General features: G+C 53.6%; 1 protein-coding gene across 1 annotated transcript in view; it reads left to right on the plus strand.

Moving 5' to 3' along the window:
* SYT2 (synaptotagmin 2) overlaps positions 1-22,955 on the plus strand; it is a 64,533-nt gene that overhangs the window by 27,658 nt on the left and 13,920 nt on the right. Inside the window, exons 2-3 of the mRNA XM_024217832.2 lie at positions 11,242-11,439; positions 18,705-18,874. Coding sequence (XP_024073600.1) covers positions 11,259-11,439; positions 18,705-18,874 — 351 coding nt within the window. The 5' untranslated portion in view covers positions 11,242-11,258. The remainder of the gene's footprint in view (positions 1-11,241; positions 11,440-18,704; positions 18,875-22,955) is intronic.

Below are 22,955 nucleotides of genomic sequence, written 5' to 3' on the forward strand. Positions count from 1 at the left end.
ACATAACTGAGATGTACTTTATGCCAGGTGGCTGATGTGAGATCATTGGAAAGGGTATGATTTACTGAATGTGATTATACAATCTGTGTGCCTGTATCATTTCTGTATCTGAAGTTAGGAATATTGACTATGTATCTCGTATCAGGGGGTAGCCGTGTTAGTCTGTATCTACAAAAACAACAAGGAGTCTGGTGGCACCTTAAAGACTAACAGATTTATTTGGGCATAAGCTTTCGTGGGTAAAAACCTCACTTCTTCAGATGCAACATATGACTACGTATCTGTATTTCAACTATGCTACTTTAGGTGACGCCCACTGCTAACACTTCAGGTACAACAATGGAAAAGCCAAAGAGGGCGGATGGCCCATCAACAAGGACAATGGACATTAAATAGCTTAGTCTTCCTGTGACCATGTGGGTCAACCTGTGAAGAATGGCTACAGGGGCCCTACAGAGTCAGGTGGTCTTGTCCCCTGATACTAAAACATTACCTGGGACTTCTTGTAACTTTCCACTGTATGGGAAGGGAAAACAAAGGACACCCACCTTATGCAAATCCTATTTAAGGGTGGGGAGTGAGGTAATCCGAGGTCGTCAGTTCTCCCCTGCTACCCCACCCACGAGGACTGCTGGAAACAACTAAGGGCTTGTCTACACTGGCACCACATTTAGGGTGAGAACTCACATGTAACCACTTTTTTTCGTGTATTTAGCTTAGTTTGCGTGCTGTTTTATGTCTGCTACCTCCTTAACTACTTAAAATACACCTGTTATGGTTAATACATTTATTTCTGGTTTATAATACAACCCAGTTTGTATGATTTCTAACGGGGGGGGGCGAGAAATTGTGCATACCCTCCTCCACATTGAGGGAAGAGGCGAATATAATATATCTTTGGGTCTGCACGCCAAGGGAGTGCTGGAGCAAGTCCCTTAAGCTGAGTCTTCCCAGAGCTGATCTGCAGTTGTGGCCTGGCAAGACAGGTTACAGGGGGCCCAGGCTGGCAGAACAGGTAGACTCAGTGGTATCTCAGCACATCAGGTGGCTTCCCCAGGGGTCCAACCCTCACAGTATGATCTTGGGTAATCTGCTACGTTCGAAGCTTTCAAATGCAGGTATCTAGCAGGGAAGGAGAGCTTAGTGGTTAGGGTGTGAACCTGGGTTTGGGACTAGGACAGGTGGGTTCAGGTCCTTGCTCTGCTAAAGACTTCCTGTGTGACCTTTAGCCACAGTTCCTCATCTGTGAAATGGGGCTAATAGCACAGGTGTGTTGTGAGGATCAACACATTAAAGATGGTGAGGCTTTATAGGTATGACTGCACTGCGGCAGCGAGTCTCAAAGTCTGGGTCAACTGCCCCGTGCTCGTGGGGCTCATGCTACAGGGCTAAAAATAGCTGTGTGGCTGCTCAGGCTGGAGCCTGGGCTCTGAGTCCCTGGCCTGAACATCTACATGGCTATTTTTAGCCCCGCAGCCCAAGCCCCATGAGTCCAAGTCAGTTGACCCAGGCTCTGAGATTCCCTGCCGTGTGCCTGCCTTTGCAGTGGAGACTTAACCTTAGATAGACCATAACGGTATCTGTATAGGTACGTCGGATAGATATGTAAGTGCCCTGATTTTCAGAACTTCCAAAGCCTTTGAAAATCAGGCTCCTCCTTTGGGTGCATCAGTATGGATGGGGGAGGGGGGCGTAACCTTAGCTTTAACCCTATGCAACCTTATGCAAAACGGGCATAGGGATTTTCACCCTCCAGAGTAATGTCCGTTGTGATCTACAGGCAGCAAGGGACCTTATTATTCCTTGTCACCTGTGGGACTGTTCCTGGGGGGTACGGACTACTCACCTGAGTGAAAGGACTGCTGGGTCAAGCCTGTTGTTCCAAAGGACATTAGAAAAACGCGAAGGCCATTTAGATTTTAATGGGACATCTTAAACTGATAAATGGCAATCTCTCGCCCTCTCAGCTAAACCAATAGAACAGACAACATATGGGGCATTTGTTTTTTGAGATCCCATTAGATTCCGCTCAGCGCAGCCCCCCACCCCAGTCTCCCCACCACTTTATTTTGCCTAAACAGCAAAATGGTAAATGGCACTAAAAATGGTAATTTGCCTGGTGTCGCTGATTTCCCCCAAAGGGAGTCCGTTAGTGACTGATGAGCATCTGCTGGTGTGTATTGTTTTTCCACCAACAGATTGGGCCTTGATTGATAGAGCCTCACCTTTCCTCCCCTCCCACCCCCTTATAGTTTTCTTTTATGGCCGTAACATGTTGTCATCTCAACTGCAGCGCAGTTGTTGACTAGCCCCGGCTCCTGATTGATGGAGACGTGCCATTTACTTGAGCGCTCTTGGTTATAATAGAAAGGAAACAGCAAAGACATATTGACTCATTAGCCGCACCGCAACCAGATTGGTTTGCGCAGGATTCTCTCTGTCATTTCCCCCTTCTCGCCAGTTCTCAAACAGGAAATTATTACGGGGGCGGGGTGGGTGTGTTGAGGGCGGGGGGGGGGGGATCTGTTATGCTTGGTCTATGAAGGCACTTACATAGCAGCCTCCAGGCTGCCTGCATTAGCAGCATGAACCAGTTAGTCCTGAAAGAGCTAAATGAGCCTCGCCGCCTTTCTTATTGTTGAGAGGGTGAATTTATGGGCAGGAGGCATTGACATGAAGTCATGAATATGTAGAGGGCACTGGGCAGCTGGTGGGCTCTCCAAGCCGTTAACCTCTGACTTGCTGGCTCAAATCCAGACAAGGTTGGTGGTGACTGACAGTTGTCACCATCTGCTTGGTGGTTAAATGGCCCCAAGTAAGAAGAGTTGGTGGGCATCTCATTTGCTGCTGAGCTGACTGGCCCAAGATACCACCCTCCATCGCCCGCTTGTTTAATTTTCAAACACCTCCGTGCTGTCTCCCGGCCGCCCGCGTGCTCAGAAGGCACTTCCCGTGAACATCTGCAAAGCTGGGCCATTGTCCTTTAAATCCCATCCTTTGCCAGGATGCCTACAAAAATGCTGAGACCACTGCCCATCATGCTCACCAATATTGTCTACCTGTGCTCCCCTCTGGGTCTGTTTGCACCATCTGTTGTTTCTTGTCTTAGGTTGTAAGCCCCCCGGGTCACAGACTGTCTTTTTTGTTCTGGGTTTGTACAGCTCCTGGCGCAATGGGTTCCTGGCCTGTGACTCTGGCTCTGAGGCACGACAGTAATATAAATAATAACGATAAATCTCAGCCCAATGCGGGACGTGAGTCTGTATCACATCGTAAGTGGCTCCTGGAGAAGGGAAAGACCAATTGGTCCATGGAGACTGAGCTTGCCCCACAGGTTCCCTGCTACATTGCATCGGCCAGGCACCACGGAGAGGTCTGCATTGATGCAATCTGTTCTGGGGATAAGCAGAGGGCTGCTTCCTTTCTCTGGCACTAACGCATGTTGTGTTGTGTTTAAGGCCATCGGAGCTGGGTGTTCCTGCTGGAGGGGACCCCCATGTCCCCAGTACTGGGGAGCAGGCTTTTCCTTGGCACATTAACATAGCTTTCTGCGAATATAAAGACCCTCCAGGAGCTTATTTCCCATCTCTGTGTTGTCGCAGCTTCTGCAAGAGCCTTGCATTTCAGAGAGAGGCGCGTGCCACCGATTTTGGACCTGGTTCCAGATTTGAAACCTCCCAACACTCAGGCATGTTTGGATCTGAGGCTTTGGTGTGATCCGTTCTGGAGAGAAGGACCAGACACTGACTTTGAATACAGATCTTGCTCGGGATTTCCAACTCCCTCAAGTTTGCAGGGGGGAGGGGTCTGGAGCCAGTGTTTTGATTCTGGCCTGTCTCTAATTTCAAAGGGGAAGAGAATTCAGAACCTGAGTAAAGGCGCACAGGATTTGGATCAGCATGATTGTTAAGGCAGCGGGGTGGTTAACAGTGAGAGCTATCGATGTGCTGAGAAAGGGGTTCATGAAGGAGGTGACATCTCTGGAGATCTTGCCCTGGGAACACACTGTGGCAGACACATGGACCTGACTACACTCTTGGGTGTGGGGTGTTGTCCTGACTGCCGGATTGGGCCCATGGGTGGGCACCAGAATTGGATGGTTGGCTTTCCCTCATCCCTGGGGACATGTGTGTAGTAGGGCAACAGGGCAGATCTAGCATCAGTGCTGCTTTCTTGGAGGTCTCCTCAGCCCTGCCCCCACCCCACCCCCCTCACCCCCAGGCCTAGTCTGGTGTCCTTCAGCTTGGCTAGTGCTTCACGCTGGCAGGGCAGCCGCTCCGGCAGTGGGGTCATTGCACTTTCAAGCCAGGAATGCCCAGACTATAACCCCAGGGCCAAGCGCAGCATCATACTAGCTGCAGCCTCTGGGACTGCTGGCGACATGCCCTGGGTGTCACAGTCTGCACCCACCTCCCCATCTGAGCCCAGCAGAAACAAGCACTCAAAGGGCCAGCCTAAAGCACTGAGACATTGGGTGAGCCCTGCTTTCCTGAGCTCCGGGCACATGAATGATACATGCGCCGTATCTGAGCAATGGCACCAGCGCTGCATGTAGCTGATGCGTTACGGCTGGAATTGAATTGTCAGGCTCCTCCGTCTCCCAGGCTCCGGGAGCAAAGAGTTTAAAGACTGGGGACATGAGAACTGTGTCCTTCAAATGCTCCAGCAGAGGCTGCCGCGCTGTGCTGTAACTCAGGAAGAAATTGTTAAGAGCACAGACTCCCCGGGCGCCACCGAAAGCGTGTTCCCCCGACCACTGCAGTGCGCGGTACAGCACAGAATCCGGAGCGATGGGTTTCTTAGTAACGGTTGTCTCCAGCCATTCCACCCACAACGCTCTCTGTAGGAGATAAATGGACTAGATTGGATGGACGGACCGACAGACACACCTGGGTCTGAGGTCTTTTCATAAAGGAGTGCAGTACGCTGGTTGAAATGCCTTGGATGTCTCCCAGCATGAGTGTGTGTGTGTGTGTGTGTACATATGTGTGCATTTGCACTCCGCTCTGTGTGTCTGGGTGTGTGCATTTGCACTTTGGGGGGGGAGGTGTTTGTGAGAAAGAGAGAGAGAAAACACTAGCCCACTCCACCACTGACTTGATGGGTGACCTTGGGAAAATATTTAGGTGCAAATTTCCAAACTTGGGGGCCCAGAGAGAGGCACCGACCTCCCTAGCTGGGGACCTAGCTAAGAGAGCCTGATTCTCCGAGGTGCTGAGCACCCACCGCTCCCCTTGGCGTTGCAGGGGTTACAGCAGCATAGAGCAGGGATCATTGAATCATTCCTTTCCGCAGGAGCCCTTGGAGCAGCTCTGAAGTGGCAGGGGCGAAGTCTCTCTACCCGCCAGTCAGGGCCGGCTCTAGGCACCAGCACTCCAAGCATGTGCTTGGGGCGCCACTTTCCAAGGGGCGGCACTCCGGCTCCTCCTCTTTTTTTTTGCTTGGGGCTCAAAAAGCCGGGAGCCGGCCCTGAGTGGAGGTGAGCTGCAGCAGTGCGGGGAGGGCCGCAGGAAATAACCCTGGGGAGGGGGCAGAGGAACTGCTCCTCACCCCCCCAGCTCACCTCCGCTCCACTGCCGCCTGCTCCCCCGAGCGCGCCGCTGCTCCGCTTCTCCCCCCTCCCTCCCAGGCTTGCCGTGCAAATCAGCTGTTTTGCGGCAAGCCTGGGAGGGAGGGGGGGGAGGCGGCGCGGCGGGGCCGCGCGCAGGGGAGCGGGCGGGGCGGGGGTGGGCGGGGGCGGTGGGGGGAGGGCTGCAGGAAGTTACCCGGGGGGCGGGGGGGCTGCAGGGGAACCGCTCCCCCCTCCCCCCCGCTCACCTCTGCCTGCTCCCCTGAGCAAGCCTGGGAGGGCGGGGTAGGAGGGGAAATGCGGTGTGCCTGGGGGAGGAGGCGGGGGCGGGGATTTGGGGAAGGGGTTGGAATGGGGCAGGGAAGGGGCGGAGTTGGGGCAGGATCGGGGGGGCGCGGGAAAATGTTTTTGCTTGGGGAGGCAAAAAACTTGGAGCTGGCCCTGCTGCCAGTCCAGCTTCCCCTGCCGGTCAGGGCCAGGCCGTTATGCTCTGCAGGCAGGGCCAATGGGGGAGGGGTTTGGGTTGGACTTTTTTTTGTTTTTCACTCACTCACATGAAATATTCCTAGCATGACTCTAGCTTCCTTCCCAGTCTGGCTGCCAGGGCCCGGCCAGTCTGTCTGACAACCCCCCGCTGTCTGTCAGCTTCGCCTTCACCGTAATCAATATTGAAAGCAGAACTTCCATCGAATCTCACTTCCTGACTCCCACTGGATTTGCTCGGCTGCTTGCGCTGAGCTCTCGGCCTTGAGCTCCAGCTGGGAGCCGGCAGCGCAGCTCGCCTGGTCCGTGCGCCGAGCTCGGTTCTCAGCTGGCTGGGAATCGCCGGGTGGGTTCCAGGCCCAGCGCCACCCCGCTGTGCTCTTGGCCTCGTTGCAGCTGCGCGTGGTTATTAGCAGTGTTCTCTTCTGCTTCCTCTCTTCATGACCTCCCACAAGCAGGGCCTTTTGTGGCTGGCTGGACCCAGTTAAAGAATTAGATCCAGCACCTAGATAGTGGGGAGGGACTGGGAGAAAATCCACAGCTCCCTCTCTGGAGCTTCGAGGAGCCTGGCGCGACCCCCCAGCGCAGAACAGTGTACGGGGGAGTTCAAATCTGGATTGGAGCGTCATGCCCTTCTCTCCTGGCTCGCCCCGCGGAGAGCAGCTTGTGCTCTGATGGGGCACCTCACTATTATTATGTATAAGTAGGTAGCACCCAGGGCCCCACCCAAGGTGCACACATACACCATTCCACCTCCCCTCCTATCAAACTGTGAGCCTCCCACCTTTGGTCTCACAGCCCTGCACTGAGCTCCCTCTGTGACCATGGCAGAAATCCCTCTCCTGTGAATGCCAGCTCCGTGGTCAGACTCAGCTCCCCTGCCATCATGTGCTGACCTATCTGTCACCGTGCTGCCAGGCCAGCGCTTCAGTGCCTCCCGGGGCATAGTCCCAGGTGGTACATGTGCTGGGGCTTGACACACAGCAGCGGGAGCGCTCATTTCATTGGGGGTATGTCGGCGCTATGCAGTAAACCCAGGGTGTGACTCAGGTTTGAGCCCATTGCCCTTTTCTGTCCACACGCAAATCAGTCTGATTCGGGTCAGCCAGCATTCAAGACCTGGGCTTTGGACCCTGCCAGGGGGGCGGGTCAGCCCAAGTCTCATTGTGACTCGGGTCCAAGCCCTGGCATTTTGCAGTGAGGACGCAGCTCAAGCCAAAGACCTGACTCAGAATGACTACACAGTGCAGTATGGACGTGTTAGCATGCTTGGGAGACCCTGGCTCCAGCAATTGTAAGCCCAAGTTTACAATGCAGTGTGGACGCTTAAGTGTGGGTTTGGAAACTCTGAGTCCACAAGCCCGAGTCCCACAGATCCAAGCTTACAATGCAGTGTAGATATAGCCTGAGGGTCTAGACTCTCTTATGGCAGCATATGCCATGCTGAAAGAGCCGTGTCCGGGAATCAGGCCGGGGCCAGCATTTAGCTTTGCAGACCCCACCTGTCCTCTACTCTGACATTGGTACCAGATGGGATGATTGGCTTGTTGCTGAGGAGGCCAGCATGTGAGCTCTGACCCTGTGATGGTGCCTTGTACTTTTAGATCGTTCACCTTCCGTGTCCCCAGCAGCAGCTACTGGGTCTTCTTTGGCCTGGTTTCTGGCTTCAGCCCCTCTGAGTCCATGGGTGCTCCTACCTCCTGCGTGTTCTCTGCCTCTTCGTAAGGGGAGTGAGACAAGGTCCTCCTCCTTTGGAAGAACTAGCTGGTACTTTCCCCAGGCCAGAATAATCAGATACAGATCAGACATAACCCTAGTGGTGTAACCCTTGGCTGGGCCCGGTGGGTGTGTCTTTTAAAGAAGAGCAGCGGAAAAAAAAGCTACAAACTCGAAGGGCAGCTGGGCACCAGCTCTCATTGCAAACCCAGGAGAGTTCAAGGCCAGACTGGTAAGCACCCAATACCCACAGTTGGGGCTGGATTTTCACAAGAGCTCAGCACCCAACATGCCAAGCTCTTCTGGTGCCGATTCTGACTATCGGGCCTCTACCATCAAGTATTTGTTGTCTCCCCAAGGTGCCCGGAGATGTGGCTCTAGTCTGAAAAGTGGCTGTCAGCCCCTGCCCCAAAAATCTTATAATTTGTCTTTTTGTTCTGTGTTTATACAGTATGCCCATGACTTGGGCCGTAGATGCTACAGTAATACTGATAATTAGGGCCCTACCAAATTCATGGTACATTTTGGTCAATTTCACGGTCATAGGATTTAAAAAATCATAAATTTTCATGATTTCAGCTATTTAAACCTGAAATTTCACAGTTGTAATTGTAGGAGTCCAAAAAGGAGTTGTTTGTGTGTGTGTGGGGGGGGGGGTGTTGCAGGATTATTGTAGGGGGAGTTATGGGACTGCTACCCTTACTTCTGTGCTGCTGCTGCTAGCTGCGGTGGTGCTGCCTTCAGAGCTGGAGAGTGGTGTCTGCTGGATGAGATCCCATCTTTGAAGGCAGAGCCGCCGCTAGCAGCAACACAGATGTAAGGATAGCATGGCATGGCATGGTATTGCCACCCTTACTTCTGCACTGCTGCTGGCGAGGCGCTGCCTTCAAAGCTGGGTGCTCGGCCAACAGCCGCTGCTCTCCAGCCGCCCAGCTCTGAAGGCAGCACAGAAGTAAAGGTGGCAATGCCGTAACCCCCCATAACATAACCTTGTGACACCCCCCGCAATTCCCTTTTGGGTCAGGACCCCCAATTTGAGAAATGCTGGTCTCCCCCGTGAAATCTCTATCGTACAGGGTAAAAGCACAGATATCACAGTCCTGGACATGTTTTTCAAGGGTGTGAATTTGGTAGGGCCCTACTGATAATTAATGATAATATTAATGCAGAATTGGCATCTTGGGGCTCCTCGTTTAGTGCATCAAGATCAAGGACGCTCACATAAAAGGGTTTCTCTGGCTGTCAGCCCTGCACACTCAGCCTGGGATCTGAGAGTCAAGCTGGGTTCCTTCTCCCTCAGGTCTCATCTCCATTAAGAAAGATTCCCTCCTCTGAGCACAGTTCCTTCAAAGCGCTCTCACCTGTGCTGGCCCAGGGAGTTTACCCTCTGTAACATACAAACACCCAGCAATCAATTCCAGTCTCGGCTTTCAGTGCAGATTTGTTAGTTTCATATATATTTAACAATCAGATGCAATAACACACCATAACCTGCTTACTCCACAGATCTCTCCGCACTTTGAATTATTGCTCCCATTGTACAGATGGGGAAACTGAGGCACTGATAGGTTAAGTGACTTACCCGAGATGACGTGGGGAGTCTGTAGCAAGCTGGGTATGTGAACCCAGACTCACGGTGCCCTGTTTAAACCACTGGCCCTTGCTGCCTCCTCGAGGCTGCTGCAAGGGTGAGGACCTGACACATGGGAGGCTCATGGGCAGGGGCTGGAGGAATCCATGATGTGATGGCCAGAGATCCAGGAGCATAGCAGAGCTCAGGAGGCTGTTTGCAAAGGAGCCCTGGGAGACTGAGCAGTTTGGAGGCTGGATCTGTGCAGAGGCTCCTGCTGACCCTGCTCAGGAAGGGTTTGCTGAGGCCGGTGGTTTCCATTCTCCGTAGGGTTTGTATCTCTGCTGACCCTCTGGGGCCTCTCTCTTCTGCTTTACTTATCACACTGATTGGCAGCTGTCAGTGCCCTGACAGCCAGAGGTGATGCCGTGGTCCCTGGGTCTTCCTCGGCTGAACTGCCTCTGAGAACAATCCTATCCTTTTCCCAGGGTCATCAGGGCCACCTCTCATCCATTAGCAGTGACAGCCCCGTGGCGGTTTATTGAGTCCTTCCGTACAGTGCCACCCCCGCACTGACAACTGGCTCCTACGTGGGTTGATGAAAAGCAGGAGAGTGCCCTGTCATGTACAGTCCAGCAGCTTAATGGCACCTCTCCTGAGGCTTCTGTCTACTTAAGGGAGTGGTTAGAGCAGGGAACTGGGATATGGGTGTGATGGGTTCCCCCTGGGGTGCCACCTGGAACTGGGGTACCACTGAGACCCCTGACCCACCAGCCTGGGCTCCCTTTTACACTGTACTGCTGTAACAAGCTGCAAAGCCCTCTCTAGCCTGCATTTTCATCAGCATTCATACAGGTAGGGACACACCCTGCTGCAGTTATATGCAGACAGGCTCTTTAACCAGCCCCTGCATGGTAAGGCTTCAGCTAGGGCACCTCCCAGTTCCTAAGACACACATCCCCTCTGGAGTATAAACCCCAAATTATACCATCTTGTGCTGCACAGGGAACTGTACAGCGTAAGCTCATAACATTTGCCCCCCTCCCTCAATGTGGAGACGAATATGTGACAGCCTTCTGCCCCTGAGTTATGATTCCCACACACTGGTTTTAGATAAAGCAAAAACAAGTTTATTAACTACAAAAGATAGATTTTAAGTGATTATAAGGCATAGCAAACAGATCAAAGCAGCTTACCTAGCAAATAAACAAAACACTCAAACTAAGCTTAATATACTAAAGAGATTGGATATGAATAGTAGATTCTCACCCTAAGTGATGATACAAGCAGGCTGCAGATTCTTAAGGGGCAAGCTGCACAGGCTTACAGCTTGGAATCCCCAGGTGTTCCATTCACAGGCTAAAAATCCCTTCTGCCTGGGTCCAGCACTTCCCCCAGTTCAGTCTTTGTTCTTCAGGTGTTTGCAAGAGTCTTCTTGGGTGGGGAGTCAGTGAAGGACCAAGAGGATGTCACTCCCCTGCCTTATATAGCTTTTGCATATAGCGGGAACCCTTTGTTTCAAAGCTTGGTTCCCATGCCAGTGGAAAAATACTGACATCCCAAGATGGAGTCCAGCACCAGATGACCTGGTCCCATGTCCCTGTAGAGTCACAGCAGCCATCCCCCACTGGCTGTTTGGAGCGTTCACAGGAAGGGAGAAGAGAACCCAGGAGTCCTAACTCCCATGCTACCCCTCGCTCTGTTAGACTCTGTGTCCCTCCAGTAGGGGAGAAACAAACTGGCCTTTATTGAAGCATTCCAAAGATGGCCTGTGACACAGAGATTTCAGGCTTATGAAGAACTGGGTACAGGCATCACATCTGGAAACACTGCCCAGGTGACTCCGAGAGCGGAAGACAGGCTGGGCCTAGCATGTAACTGGCAACATTCCTGTGTCTTTCAGGAAGCCCCTAACTAACCATGATGGGGACTGGCTCCAAGAAAAACCCAGAGCCCGTGGTGGCTCCGGAGCCTGTCAGCACCGCGATGCCTGTGGGCTCCATGGAGAACGTGACCAACACCACGAGCCTGAGTGACAGCAAGGAGGACATATTTGCCAAGCTGAAGGCCAAGTTCATGAATGAGCTGAACAAGATTCCCTGTGAGTAGCTGGCGACCAGCCCCTCCTCCAGCATCCCTTTCTGAAAGCAACCCAGGCAGAGCTTGCTAGGGATGGGCCCCGGCATCTGCTCAGCCCAGTGCAGCTAGAGCACGGCTGGGCAGCCCTTACAGACACTGGGGCGAGATGGACGAGATCTAGGCATCAATTCCTGGTCACTGAAACCCTATGGGGGAGGAAGGGGGAGTTACCATGGAGTGACTGGGGAGGGGGGAGAGTCAGTGGGGAGTTACCATGGAGTGACTGGGGGCGGGTCAGTGGGGAGTTACCATGGAGTGATCTGGGGGAGGTGGGAGTGAAGTGGGGAGTTCTCATGGAGTGACTGATGGTGGGGGGGTGTTAACATGTGGTATCTGGGTGGGGAGGGCGGGAGGGTTACAACGTGGCTGGTAGTTGACCAGCCTGGCCGTTTTTTTTGTGGATTTGCTAGTTGCCAGAAAAATAATTTAATCTGCCATGTTTTTTTACGTGGGTCTAAAGGTTTGCATGATTATCACAATGCACTGGGATATCTAATGTTAAAAGTTTCTATGTCCTGCTAAAGATGTTTCGGTGTCCTCCCTCCCCCAGTGTAAATAAGAAAGTGATGTTATCAGTCTTGTCTGTGTGTGTTCTCTCTCTAGATACTAGAAGGGGCTATTGAAATGGGGGAGGGCTGCAGAGCTGCCTTGTGGCTGGGAGTTGGGGTTGCAGCAGGCTTGCCTTGTGAGGGGGGGGCATTTCAAAGGTGGTAACCCTGGGGGGCAGGTGGGAGGAAGGGGAGTTACCCTGGAGGGACTGGGGTAGTGGGGAGTCAGAATGCTCAGTTCCAGGGTAAATGCCATTTAACGGCCAGGGGAGGGGCTGTTGCAGGGTAATTTCACATCACACACCGTGTTATCACCGGGCGAATGGCAGAGTTCTTCTTCGAGAGGTGTTGTTCACGTCCATTCCACATTAGGTGTGCGCGCGCCGCATGCACGGACGTCAGATACTTTTCCCCTTAGCGGCTGCCGTCGGGTCGGCAGGGGAGCCCCCTAGAGTGGTGCCTCTATGCTGGTGCATATATACCCCTGCCGAACCGACCCCCCTTCAGTTCCTTCTTGCCGTCCGTGGGGGGGTTGGAACAACTCTTCTCTCACTTACGAGTGATCCCTTAGCACAGTTGTAGCAGTTATCAGTAGTTAGCAGTTATCTGTAGTTAATAGTTATCAGTAGTTAGCATTTCTTTATAGTACATAGTTAAGCTTCCTTTGTTTTAGGTGTCTGGAAGTCGTTTCCAGCACCAGCCCTGGGCTGCGGGGCATGCCGCAGGCCCAAGGGTTTAAGGCTTGTGCCACGTGCCGCAAGCCTATGCTGATCAATGATCCCCACGACTCGTGTCTCTGGTGTTTGGGGGAATCGTACCAGACTGAGCACTGCAAGATCTGTAAGGCTTTTAAGCCAAGAACCAAGAAAGAAAGATTTTCGCCTCAAGCAGTTACTCATGGAGGCTGTGCTGCAACCTGCGGCCTCAGACCATCCGGCTTCGGTGCCGGCATCCTCGGTGCGGAGTGCCCCAGCATCAGTCCGTGATCCGGCGCCGGTGGGGCACTGCAAGCATGCAGCACCGAAACAACAGGACAAGCCCCGGCACCACTCGACCTCTCCAGTACGGTCGAAGGGACAGCTGAAAAGCGATAGAGGGCGCTCCCCACATAAGAAAGCGGCGCCTTCCAAGGGACCGAGTACTCAAAGGGGCAGTACGGCCCAAGGACATACACCGGCACTGGTGGCTCTGGCGTCGCAGGGCCCGTCGAGCCCCAGGCTAAGTGGGTTGAGTGCAGAAGAAGGGCTGGAGGACATTCTAGAACAGCCCTCCATGCCAGACACCTTTGAGGCAGCAAAATATCTCATCGAGCTGTCGGCAGCAAGCCCCCTCCCTGGCAAGGAGAAGCCTTCCGGCACCATCAACAAGGATGCCGTCCAGAGGCAAGCCAGCAATGGTGCGCCGCTCGAGGTCACTGTCCCAGCACCGCTCCTGGCGCCGGTCCCGGTCGAGCTCAGCCTCCGTGGACTCCCAATTACCTTTGACTCAGTGGGACTCGATGGCACCGGAAACGAGCCAGCATACGGCACTGGCTCTGCCGGCGCAATGCTCCCCAGCACCATCACTAAGCCAGTACCGAGGGGACATAAGGCTGCAGTCCCCGATCCCAGGCAGAAGGCAGCGATCCCGGTCCTGAGGGCATCGGTACCGATCCAGAGGGCATCGGTACCGATCCAGTCCCGGTCAGCGAGGAGCCGCTCTCCAGCCTCCCGACGGCATCGTGCCACGGCACCATCTTGGCCTTCGAGGTCAGCGTCCTCGGAATCCGAGGTCGGCTCGGGCTGCTCCAGCTATGCCCGCAGGGCACTGGCTAGCAGGGAGCCCCAAACCGCGTGGCATCCCCAATGGGGCGGGGCCCGCCAGGACAATGGCCCTTTTGGACACCGTGGGCCTTTCAGCAGCAGCAAGGGATCTCCTCCAGAGCTTCAAGATCCGGCTATTCGGTGCACCGGTCCCGGTCCCCACGCAGGCACCCCTCCACACCCAAAGAGGCTATGGTATCCAGGCCGCCAGACACTTCGCCGGAACACCGGCAAACGGAAGCGGCACCGAGCCCGGGGCCGTCCCGGGGACAATGAACCAGGCAGGGCTCAGCCGTGCCCCCCTGCCTATGATGAGGGGCAAGAAGAGCTGGTGGAGGAGGCACAGCAGGCCCTCACCTCCTCATCCTTCCCAGATGAAGCTGTGGCGGGCACGGCAGTGTCGGACCCTCCTCCAATTGACCACAGGGCACATCAGGAGCTGCTCCGCAGGGTCGCCCAGAACTTGGGCCTACAGGCGGAGGAAGCGGTGGAGCAGAAGGATCCTATGGTGGACATCCTAAGCCCTGAAGGCCCTTCCAGAATTGCGCTCCCGCTCATAAAGACAATTCAGTGTAACTACAAGACGGTCTGGCAAACCCCAGCCTCCAGCGCACCGACAGCAAGGGGGGGTGGAGAGGAAGTACTTCGCCCCTTCCAAGGGATACGACTTCCTATTTTGTCACCCGGCCCCCTGTTCGCTGGTCATCTCAGCCGTGAATGAACGGGAGCGTCATAGCCAGCAAGCCCCGGCCCCCAAGGCCAAGGAGGATAACATCTGGACCTCTTTGGAAGGAAGGTCTGCTCCTCTGGGGGCCTCCAATTAAGGATTGCGAACCAGCAGGCGATCCTAAACAGGCACAATTTCAATTCCTGGGCAGCAGTTTCCAAATGTAAAGACTCCTTGCCCCAGGGCTCTCAACCTGAGTTCACGGCCCTCGTGGAAGAGGGAAAGGCAGTTGCCAAGATCTCTTTATAGGCCTCTCTGGACTCGGCAGACGCAGCAGCCAGAACAGTTGCCTCAGGTGTGGTGATGAGGCGCTCGGCATGGCTTCAGGCCTTCCGCCAGAGGTCCAGAATACCATCCAGGACCTCCCCTTCGAAGGGTTTGGCCTTTTTTCCCGACCAGACGGATGCCAGGCTGCATAGCCTTAAAGACTCCCGGGCAACCCTCAAGTCATTAGGAATGCACACCCCGGCGACTCAGCCATTCAAGCCCCAACCGTCGCAGCAACGGCAGTACCAGCCTCGCCCTAGGCAGGAGCCTTATCGCAGGAGGGGCAGAGACAACAGACGCAGGCGGAACAACACACCTAATCAAAGCCAGGGCCAGGGCAAGCCCCAGCCTGGCAACAAGCAGGGGTTTTGAAGGTGCACTTGAGGACAGCGTACCAACCCAGCTCCCGGATCCTTCCGTATGTTTCTTGGACCACTGGTCCCACTTCTACCAGGCGTGATCTCATATAACATCGGACCGTTGGATCTTACGCACGGTACAAGTGGGTTACACGCTGCTGTTCTCCTCCTTCCCTCCTACCCACCCCCCTTCCCCGTCCCTCTTCAGGTACCCTTCTCACGAGCAACTCCTTATGCAGGAGGTACAGTCACTCCTAGAGGCAGGGGCGGTGGAGGAAGTCCCTCGGGAACTAAGGGGGAAGGGGTTTTACTCCCGCTATTTTCTCATCCCAAAGGCAAAGGGGAGCCTTCGGCCCATTTTAGACCTTCGCGGGCTCAACAAGTTCTTAGTCAAGGTCCGCTTCCGCATGGTCTCCCTAGGCACTATTATCCCGTCCCTGGATCCGGGGGATTGGTACGTTGCCCTCGATATGAAATATGCATACTTTCACATCGCTGTTCACCCCGCTCACCGGCGGTTCCTGTGGTTCGCCATAAACCAGCACCATTATCAGTTTATGGTCCTCCTGTTCAGCCTGGCGGCAACCCCCCGTGTGTTCACGAAATGCATGTCAGCAGTGGCAGCCTTTCTGCGAAAGAGGAGAATACAGGCATACCTATACCTCAACGATTGGCTCCTCACGGGTCGGTCTGAAGAGGAGGTCTGCTCCCATGTGACGGTGGCCCTGGATGCATTCCGCAGGTCGGGTCTTCTCGTCAACGTGCCCAAGTCTTCCCTGATACCAACGCAAAGGCTGGAGGTCATCGGGGCAGTGCTGGACTCGGTGCAGGTGCGAGCGAGCCTCCCGGAATCCAGATTCCTGGCCATCCAGTGTGTGGTAGACTCGATACTAAGGTTCCCCACTACCACGGCCAGATGCTGCCTGCAGCTCCTAGGGTACATGGCGGCGTGCACTCACGTAGCTCCACTACGGATCAGGACTTTACAAGCATGGCTTGCCCGCTCGTATTGCCCAGGCAGAGACCCCTAGACCTTGTCGTGGCAGTTCTGGCCCAGGTGTTGGACTCCCTGCGCTGGTGGCTCAATTGGCCGGTAGTATGCGAGGGTATCCCCTTTGCCGCACCGCAGCCTGCTCTGACGCTGGTGACAGACGCGTCAGACCTCGGCTGGGGAGCTCACTTAGGGGACCTAAGGACACAGGGCTTGTGTTCCAAGGCCGAAGTGTCACTCCACATCAATGTAAAGGAGCTCAGGGCGGTTCGTCTAGCCTGCCAAACCTTTCACGCTACTCTGGAAGGTCACAGCGTGACAGTTCTGATAGACAACACCACCGCCATGTTTTATATAAACAAGCAGGGCGGAGCCCGCTCCTCTCCCCTCTGCCGAGAGGCCCTTCTCCTGTGGGACTTTTGTATAGCCCGCTCCATCCATCTCGTAGCGTCATACCTCCCGGGAGAGCGAAACCAGCTAGCGGACAGCCCCAGCAGGTCATACCGCATGCACAAGTGGTCGATGAGATCGGACGTCTTGCAATCAGTCTTCCAGAAGTGGGGGTTTTCCCAAATGGACCTCTTTGCCACCAAGGACAACAGCCAATGTCCACAGTTTTGCTCGTTCCAGAACCACAGTCCGGGCTCGGTCGCAGACGCATTCGCGATCCCTTGGAGTGGGAGTCTGAAGTATGCCTTTCCTCCGCTCCCACTCATCCACAGGGTCCTCCTCAAAGTTTGCAGGGACAAGGCAATGATCATTTTGATTGCCTCAGCTTGGCCTTGTCAGCGCTGGTTTACAACCCTGCTAGAGCTGTCAGTGGCCGTCCTGATTGCCCTGCCCCTGCACCAGGATCTCATCACACAGGACCGCAGGCGCCTGCTCCACCCGGATCTGCAGTCTCTGCATCTCATGGCGAGGAAGCTCTCTGGCTAAACGCTACGGAGAGCCAGTGCTCTCTTCTGGTACGGCAGATTCTCCTTGGCAGTAGGAAACCTTCCACTAGCTAAGTGGAAAAGATTCTCCTGCTGGTGTGAGCCTAAACAGATACAGCCACTCCAGGCCACTATTCCAGTAGTCCTAGAATACCTCCTGCACCTCAAGCATCAGGGACTCGCTCCTTCCTCAATCAGAGTGCATCTAGCTGCCATTTCAGCGTTCCACCCGGGGGAATCTGGATGCTCTGTGTTTTCTAACCCCATGGTGGTGCGGTTCCTCAAGGGACTGGAGAGAGTGTTCCCCTACTCACGCCCGCCGGTCCCTCTCTGGAGCCTTAATCTGGTCCTTTCCAAGCTTATGGGGCCCCCGTTCGAGCCCCCCCTGGCCTCTTGCTCCCTCCTTCACCTCTCCTGGAAGGTGGCGTTCCTGGTGGTCATTACATCGGCGAGGAGGGTGTCCAAGTTGAGGGCCCTAACCTCGGAGCCTCCTTATACTTTATAAGGACAAAGTGCAACTCAGGCCACACTCTAAATTCCTCCCTAAGATAGTCTCACAATTACATATGGGACAGGATATTTGTTTGCCAGTACTCTTTCCTAAACCACACACGGACCCGAGTCACCGTAGCCTGCACACTCTGGATGTCTGAAGGGCCCTGGCGTTCTATTTGGAGCGAACTAAACCTTTCCGCAAGTCAGTGCAGTTGTTTGTCGCCATCGCCGATAGAATGAAAGGGCTTCCGGTCTCGACGCAATGTATATCATCGTGGATTGCGGACTGCATCCGCGCATGCTATGAGCTCGCCAAGATTCCAGCCCCGGCGATCACGGCTCACTCGACGAGGGCACAAGCGTCCTCAAGAGCTTTCCTGGTGCACGTCCCGATCCAGGAGATCTGTAAAGCAGCCACCTGGTCATTGGTGCACACATTCACAGCCCACTACGCAGTCAATCAGCAGGCCAGAGATGACGCAGCGGTTGGCAGGGCTGTTCTTCAATCAATTGCTCCATGACTCCTACCCTCCTCCTATGGTAAGCTTGTGAGTCACCTAACGTGGAATGGACGTGAACGAGCACTCGAAGAAGAAAAAACAGTTACCTACCTTTCGTAACTGTTGTTCTTCGAGATGTGTTGTTCACGTCCATTACACTTCCCACCCTCCTTCCCCTGTCGGAGTCTCCGGCAAGAAGGAACTGAAGTGGGGTCGGGTCGGCAGGGGTATATATGCACCAGTGTGGAGGCGCCACTCTGGCGGGGCTCCCCTGCTGACCCAACAGGAGCTGCTAAGGGGAAAAGTTTCCAACGTCCGTGCACACGGCGCACGCACACCTAATGTGGAATGGACGTGAACAACACATCTCGAAGAACAACAGTTATGAAAGGTAGGTAACCATTTTTTCCCAACTTGCCTGTGCCCTGCAAAGCACAGTAGATGCGTGTGACCCTGGCAATGAGCCACACGCAGGCCCTGCAATGACAAACGCCCTGTATAACCCAGGGGCATTTCTGAGGCCTTGCACCAGGGGGGTGCTGGCTGCTGGGGGTGTGGCTGTGGCACAAGACGAATCATGTGGCTGGCATTGTTTTGTGACAGTGCCTCCCTGGGCCCTGATTGCCATTGCTGTGGTAGGCGGCCTGCTCCTCCTCACCTGCTGCTTCTGCATCTGCAAAAAATGCTGCTGCAAGAAGAAGAAGAACAAGAAGGAGAAGGGCAAAGGGATGAAGAACGCCATGAACATGAAAGACATGAAATCGGGAAACCAGGTAAAAAGCCCCTTGGTAAAGGCTCAGCCGGGTCCCTTGAGAGGTATGTTAGAAAGCGCCTGCTTGTAATTTTGACCGAGGGAAAAAACAAACAGTCCTTTATTCCTAAAGCAGCAGCAGAAGTGTGCAGTTCCTCAGATACAGGGAGTGAAGGTAACCAGCTCAGCTTTCGCCGAGAGCAGGATTTGAACCCCAGGGACCTCTACTGCTAGGAGCATGAGCTAGAGCTAAAGCAGTAATGGCATCAAACTGATGCAGTAGCAGATTAGTACCACCAGAGGGAGACAATGCTCCCCAGCTGTCCTAGGGTGGGTTACTTTCCCATAAGGCACTTGGGAAGGGTTTAATCAGCGTGAGGCGTTAGTTGTAGACACTGGGTGGGAAATAGCTATTTTGCTAAGGAGTCATAGGGTTTTCCCCTCTGCAGTACGGATGTGGGGGTTGCTTTCCTAACTAGAAATGGGCCTCAGATGCGGAATTTGGATCCAGGTTTTTTTGACCTTCCACATACACACAGGGTTTCAGACAGAGGGAGTCATGTGCCGCAAAACAACAACTTTATTGAACCTACAAACTTGTGAACAAAGCCAGCCATGAAACATGCCAGCAGGTGGCATGCTTTACATTACCTACCATTATACATTTGTGCAGACTTTTTTATAGAGATGTCTTGTAACACAAGTTTTAATTTAGACCCACCAGTTAATAGCACTGTTTCCCCCAAACCTAGAGGACACATAGGAGATAGCCAAGGGAATCAGGAAGTTACACAGGGCTCTTTGCTCTTGATCAGCAGAGTTTGCTTCTCTGTTGTCAAGGAATGAAAATGCGTCTGCTGTTCTTTATCATTTGACACAACAACTATCTCACGTTCCCCACAGGATCGCTGTCTGCTTCTAAAGCTTAAAGACGTCGGAGAGTCTGACTGGTATAAAACAGCAGATTGTGTTATCTGAACCACCATTCATAAATTTCAGGCCATTTAAGTATTTCTTTCCCCCTGTTTCTTCCCATTTCCTCTTTGCTTTTAGTCATTCTCACATTTTAAGGATCAGCCCCTTCAGGGGAGATAGTGAAATGAGGAGCATCCTGAAGAGTCAGAGTTCAGGATCAGTGATCACCCAGCAACGTGATCAAACTGCAAACCACTCAAGTATACAAAGCGGGACTGGGAATATCACAAAAACAGGGTGTCTCATGAGATTTGGGCTGGAAAGCCAGGGAGAGCAGCATTTCTTGAGGCATTTTAGTGCTTCAGATAACGGTCATAGCTGCTAACCAGAAGAGCAGCGTGAGGTGCATGAGACTGAAAAGTTCCAGGGGGAACATAGACTCCAAACATACAGGCTTCCAACAGATTAGGGTCAGGTTTGGTCCTAGGAGCTGGCAAAAGTTCAAGAACAGGGTCCTAACTTGTCTCCAAACCGCTTCATCGGCCCTTCCTGGAGAACATTTATGGCTAGAATAAGAGGAACACCAGATGCTCACTTGATCTGTGGCACCTCATAAACAACGCCCACAGGTGCTGGTGGATCATCTGCTGACTACAGCTGCTGAAAACCCATCCCCTGCCCCAATTTTGTGTACTTTCCCTCATGAAAACAAAGTGCCCAGTGACTTTTCCTGAGAACCCATGAGTTTCTTCCAGGGTGGACTCTCACCCCCCTCTGCCCATGTGTCCTTTTTCTTTTCACTTAGGGAAATGGTGAGGCAAGTTCCATGGGTGCCCCATGGTCCCAGACTGGCATGCCCTGGCCTTGCCTTCCTCCCGGCACCCTCCTCAGCAGTGCCAGCCAGCAGCGACGCCCCAGCACAGCAGGAGTTGCCCGCAGCAGTGGGACCTGTCTGGATGGACTTTCCATTAGCAGGGCCCATAGCCTGAGTTCTGCCAGCTGGTGTGAATCAGGCCCCAACAGGACTGGCTGATCCTATTCAGATGGGAAGTCGGAGGCTGTAGAGATACTGGAGGGCAGATGGGATCCCAAAGGCCTGTTTTATGGAAATCTCCATATACAGACTGGTTTGCAGCACATGCCTCTCAGACCTGGGCTAGACCTTTCCAATCAACCAGTCATTCCCCTTTCAGCTGGCATCTGCTGCTTGGAGCTATGCCGTTGGACTTGGCAATCAATCCACCAAGTATCAGAGGGGTAGCCACGTTAGTCTGTAGCCACAAAAACAACGAGGCGTCTGGTGGCACCTTAAAGACTAACAGATCTGTTAGACTTTAAGGAGCCACCGGACTCCTCGTTTTTGTTTTAATCAATCCACCATGGCAGCAGATCCTTGTAGCAATCCAGCAGGTCAGCCATGTGGAGCCTGGGTCGGGGGAGAGGCTCCAAATCCCCAGCCCCCTTCCAGCCAGGCTGGGACATGAACATTTTATAGCCCATTCTGCTGGCATCTTTGCATTTGCAGGAGGCATTTTAGTGAGGTGAAGTCCAGGGCTCACTCCTCTGGGGATGGCGAGTCTTATCAGGACTTGATCATTGGTGACTGAATGCCTCAGTGAACTGCTTCTTCAAGCTCTGTGCATTTAGCCTGCCCTGTTACTAGTGGCATCCCCCAACCCACGTCACTGTCCCTGCTACTTACACAAGCAGAGGATGAAACCTAGGAGGCGATCACCACCCCCATGTATCTAGGAAGACACTTGTAGGGCCAGCCTGGCAAGTGTGCAGTAGGGAATGGTGCAAGGAGCCTGCCTCACCATGCCAATTTGTGCCCCTTGTGCATCACCTGCTAGTACACCTTGGAGTCTGTGCTGCCCCCTCAGGGTGCGGAGGGGAGCTGAGGGTAACACGATGCATCCAAGGGGTGCGTGAGTGCAGTGGGCCTGCTTAGAGCTCAGAAAGGATTGTTTCTCCTGGAGTTCCCTCTTGGCTGATGCGGCTTCCCATCGCCCCACGGCAGGCCGGTGCCTTAGTGACACCGCCTAGCTCCAGAGCACTAAAGGGAAGTGCAGTGCCTGGAGGGACGGTCCTAGCACCAGGCGGGAGGCTGCTTGGTATGAGGCAGAGACTGAGGGTTGGTGCAAACCCAGGGCTTGCAGTGGCAGCGACAGGCTGATGCATATACAAAGGAACAGGGGAAAGAGCTATTGCCATGCACTCGGCGGCCATGACTGGCATGGGCCTGATCTCAACAAGAGCACAGCTCCTCAGGATGCCCACAGCTGGGATGGGGATTCCAAAAGAGCTGAATAAACAGCTGCCCGTTATTGTTACGTGCTCCATGGCGCAGAAAGCAGGCCGAACTGCTCTGAAAAGACAGACCTCGCCCACCTGAGCTAAAGGAGAATCTCTGCAGGGACAGCACTAGTAGCTGGGCTTGTATCCGTTAGCCAGGGGAGAGGCGATCATGCACACTTAGCCAGGATGTCACAGTGGCTTCATTTTCTCGTCCTTTTCATGTCAGTTTCCTTTCTCCACCCATCTCTGTCCCTTTAAGACACGGGTTATACAGCGGAGTATTATGCTGTTCTCTTCGTAAGGAAAATCATGTTCTCTCTCTCTCTCTCTCTCCTTCCTGTGCTTTTGGTTTCCAGAGAAACACTGGACTGGTAGCAACTACAGTGGCTTTGCTGGGCACTTTTCCATTAAAGGGAAAGGTGAAATTGGCTTGTTTCAGATACATGTAGCGAGGGCAAAGTGCATGAATGGACACCCCCCTTTTAGAGATTGGCTGAGTATGTACAAAATCAATGTTGGTGCCGACAAAACTTTCAAAATTCACTGCTTGAAAGTAGAGCCCACTCCAGTGGGCGCACACAGCCTGGGTACGGTGTGCCTTTAAGAGGGTGGAGTCTGTTGTTTCTCACACGCATTGGGTGTTGTTGATTATCTGTGTGGTGGTTGTCTCTATAATGTCCTTCTCTTCCTTCTCTGTGCTCTCGTTGTCCTTCTTCTGTGTTGTTCTGTCTCCATGTTTTCTGACTAACCTGGATGGCAACACATGGTAGGTGACAAAGTGAATGTCGCTTCTCTATCAGCCATGCAAAGAGGGGGTTTGGGGATTTGTCCAATGCACCAGTTAGCTCCAAAGCTTACGCACGGCAGGCCCAATGCATGTTGAAGAGTTC

This window comes from Terrapene carolina, unplaced genomic scaffold, assembly GCF_002925995.2.
Source record: "Terrapene carolina triunguis isolate 2854851 unplaced genomic scaffold, T_m_triunguis-2.0 Scaffold191, whole genome shotgun sequence".
Classification (NCBI taxonomy): domain Eukaryota; kingdom Metazoa; phylum Chordata; order Testudines; family Emydidae; genus Terrapene; species Terrapene triunguis.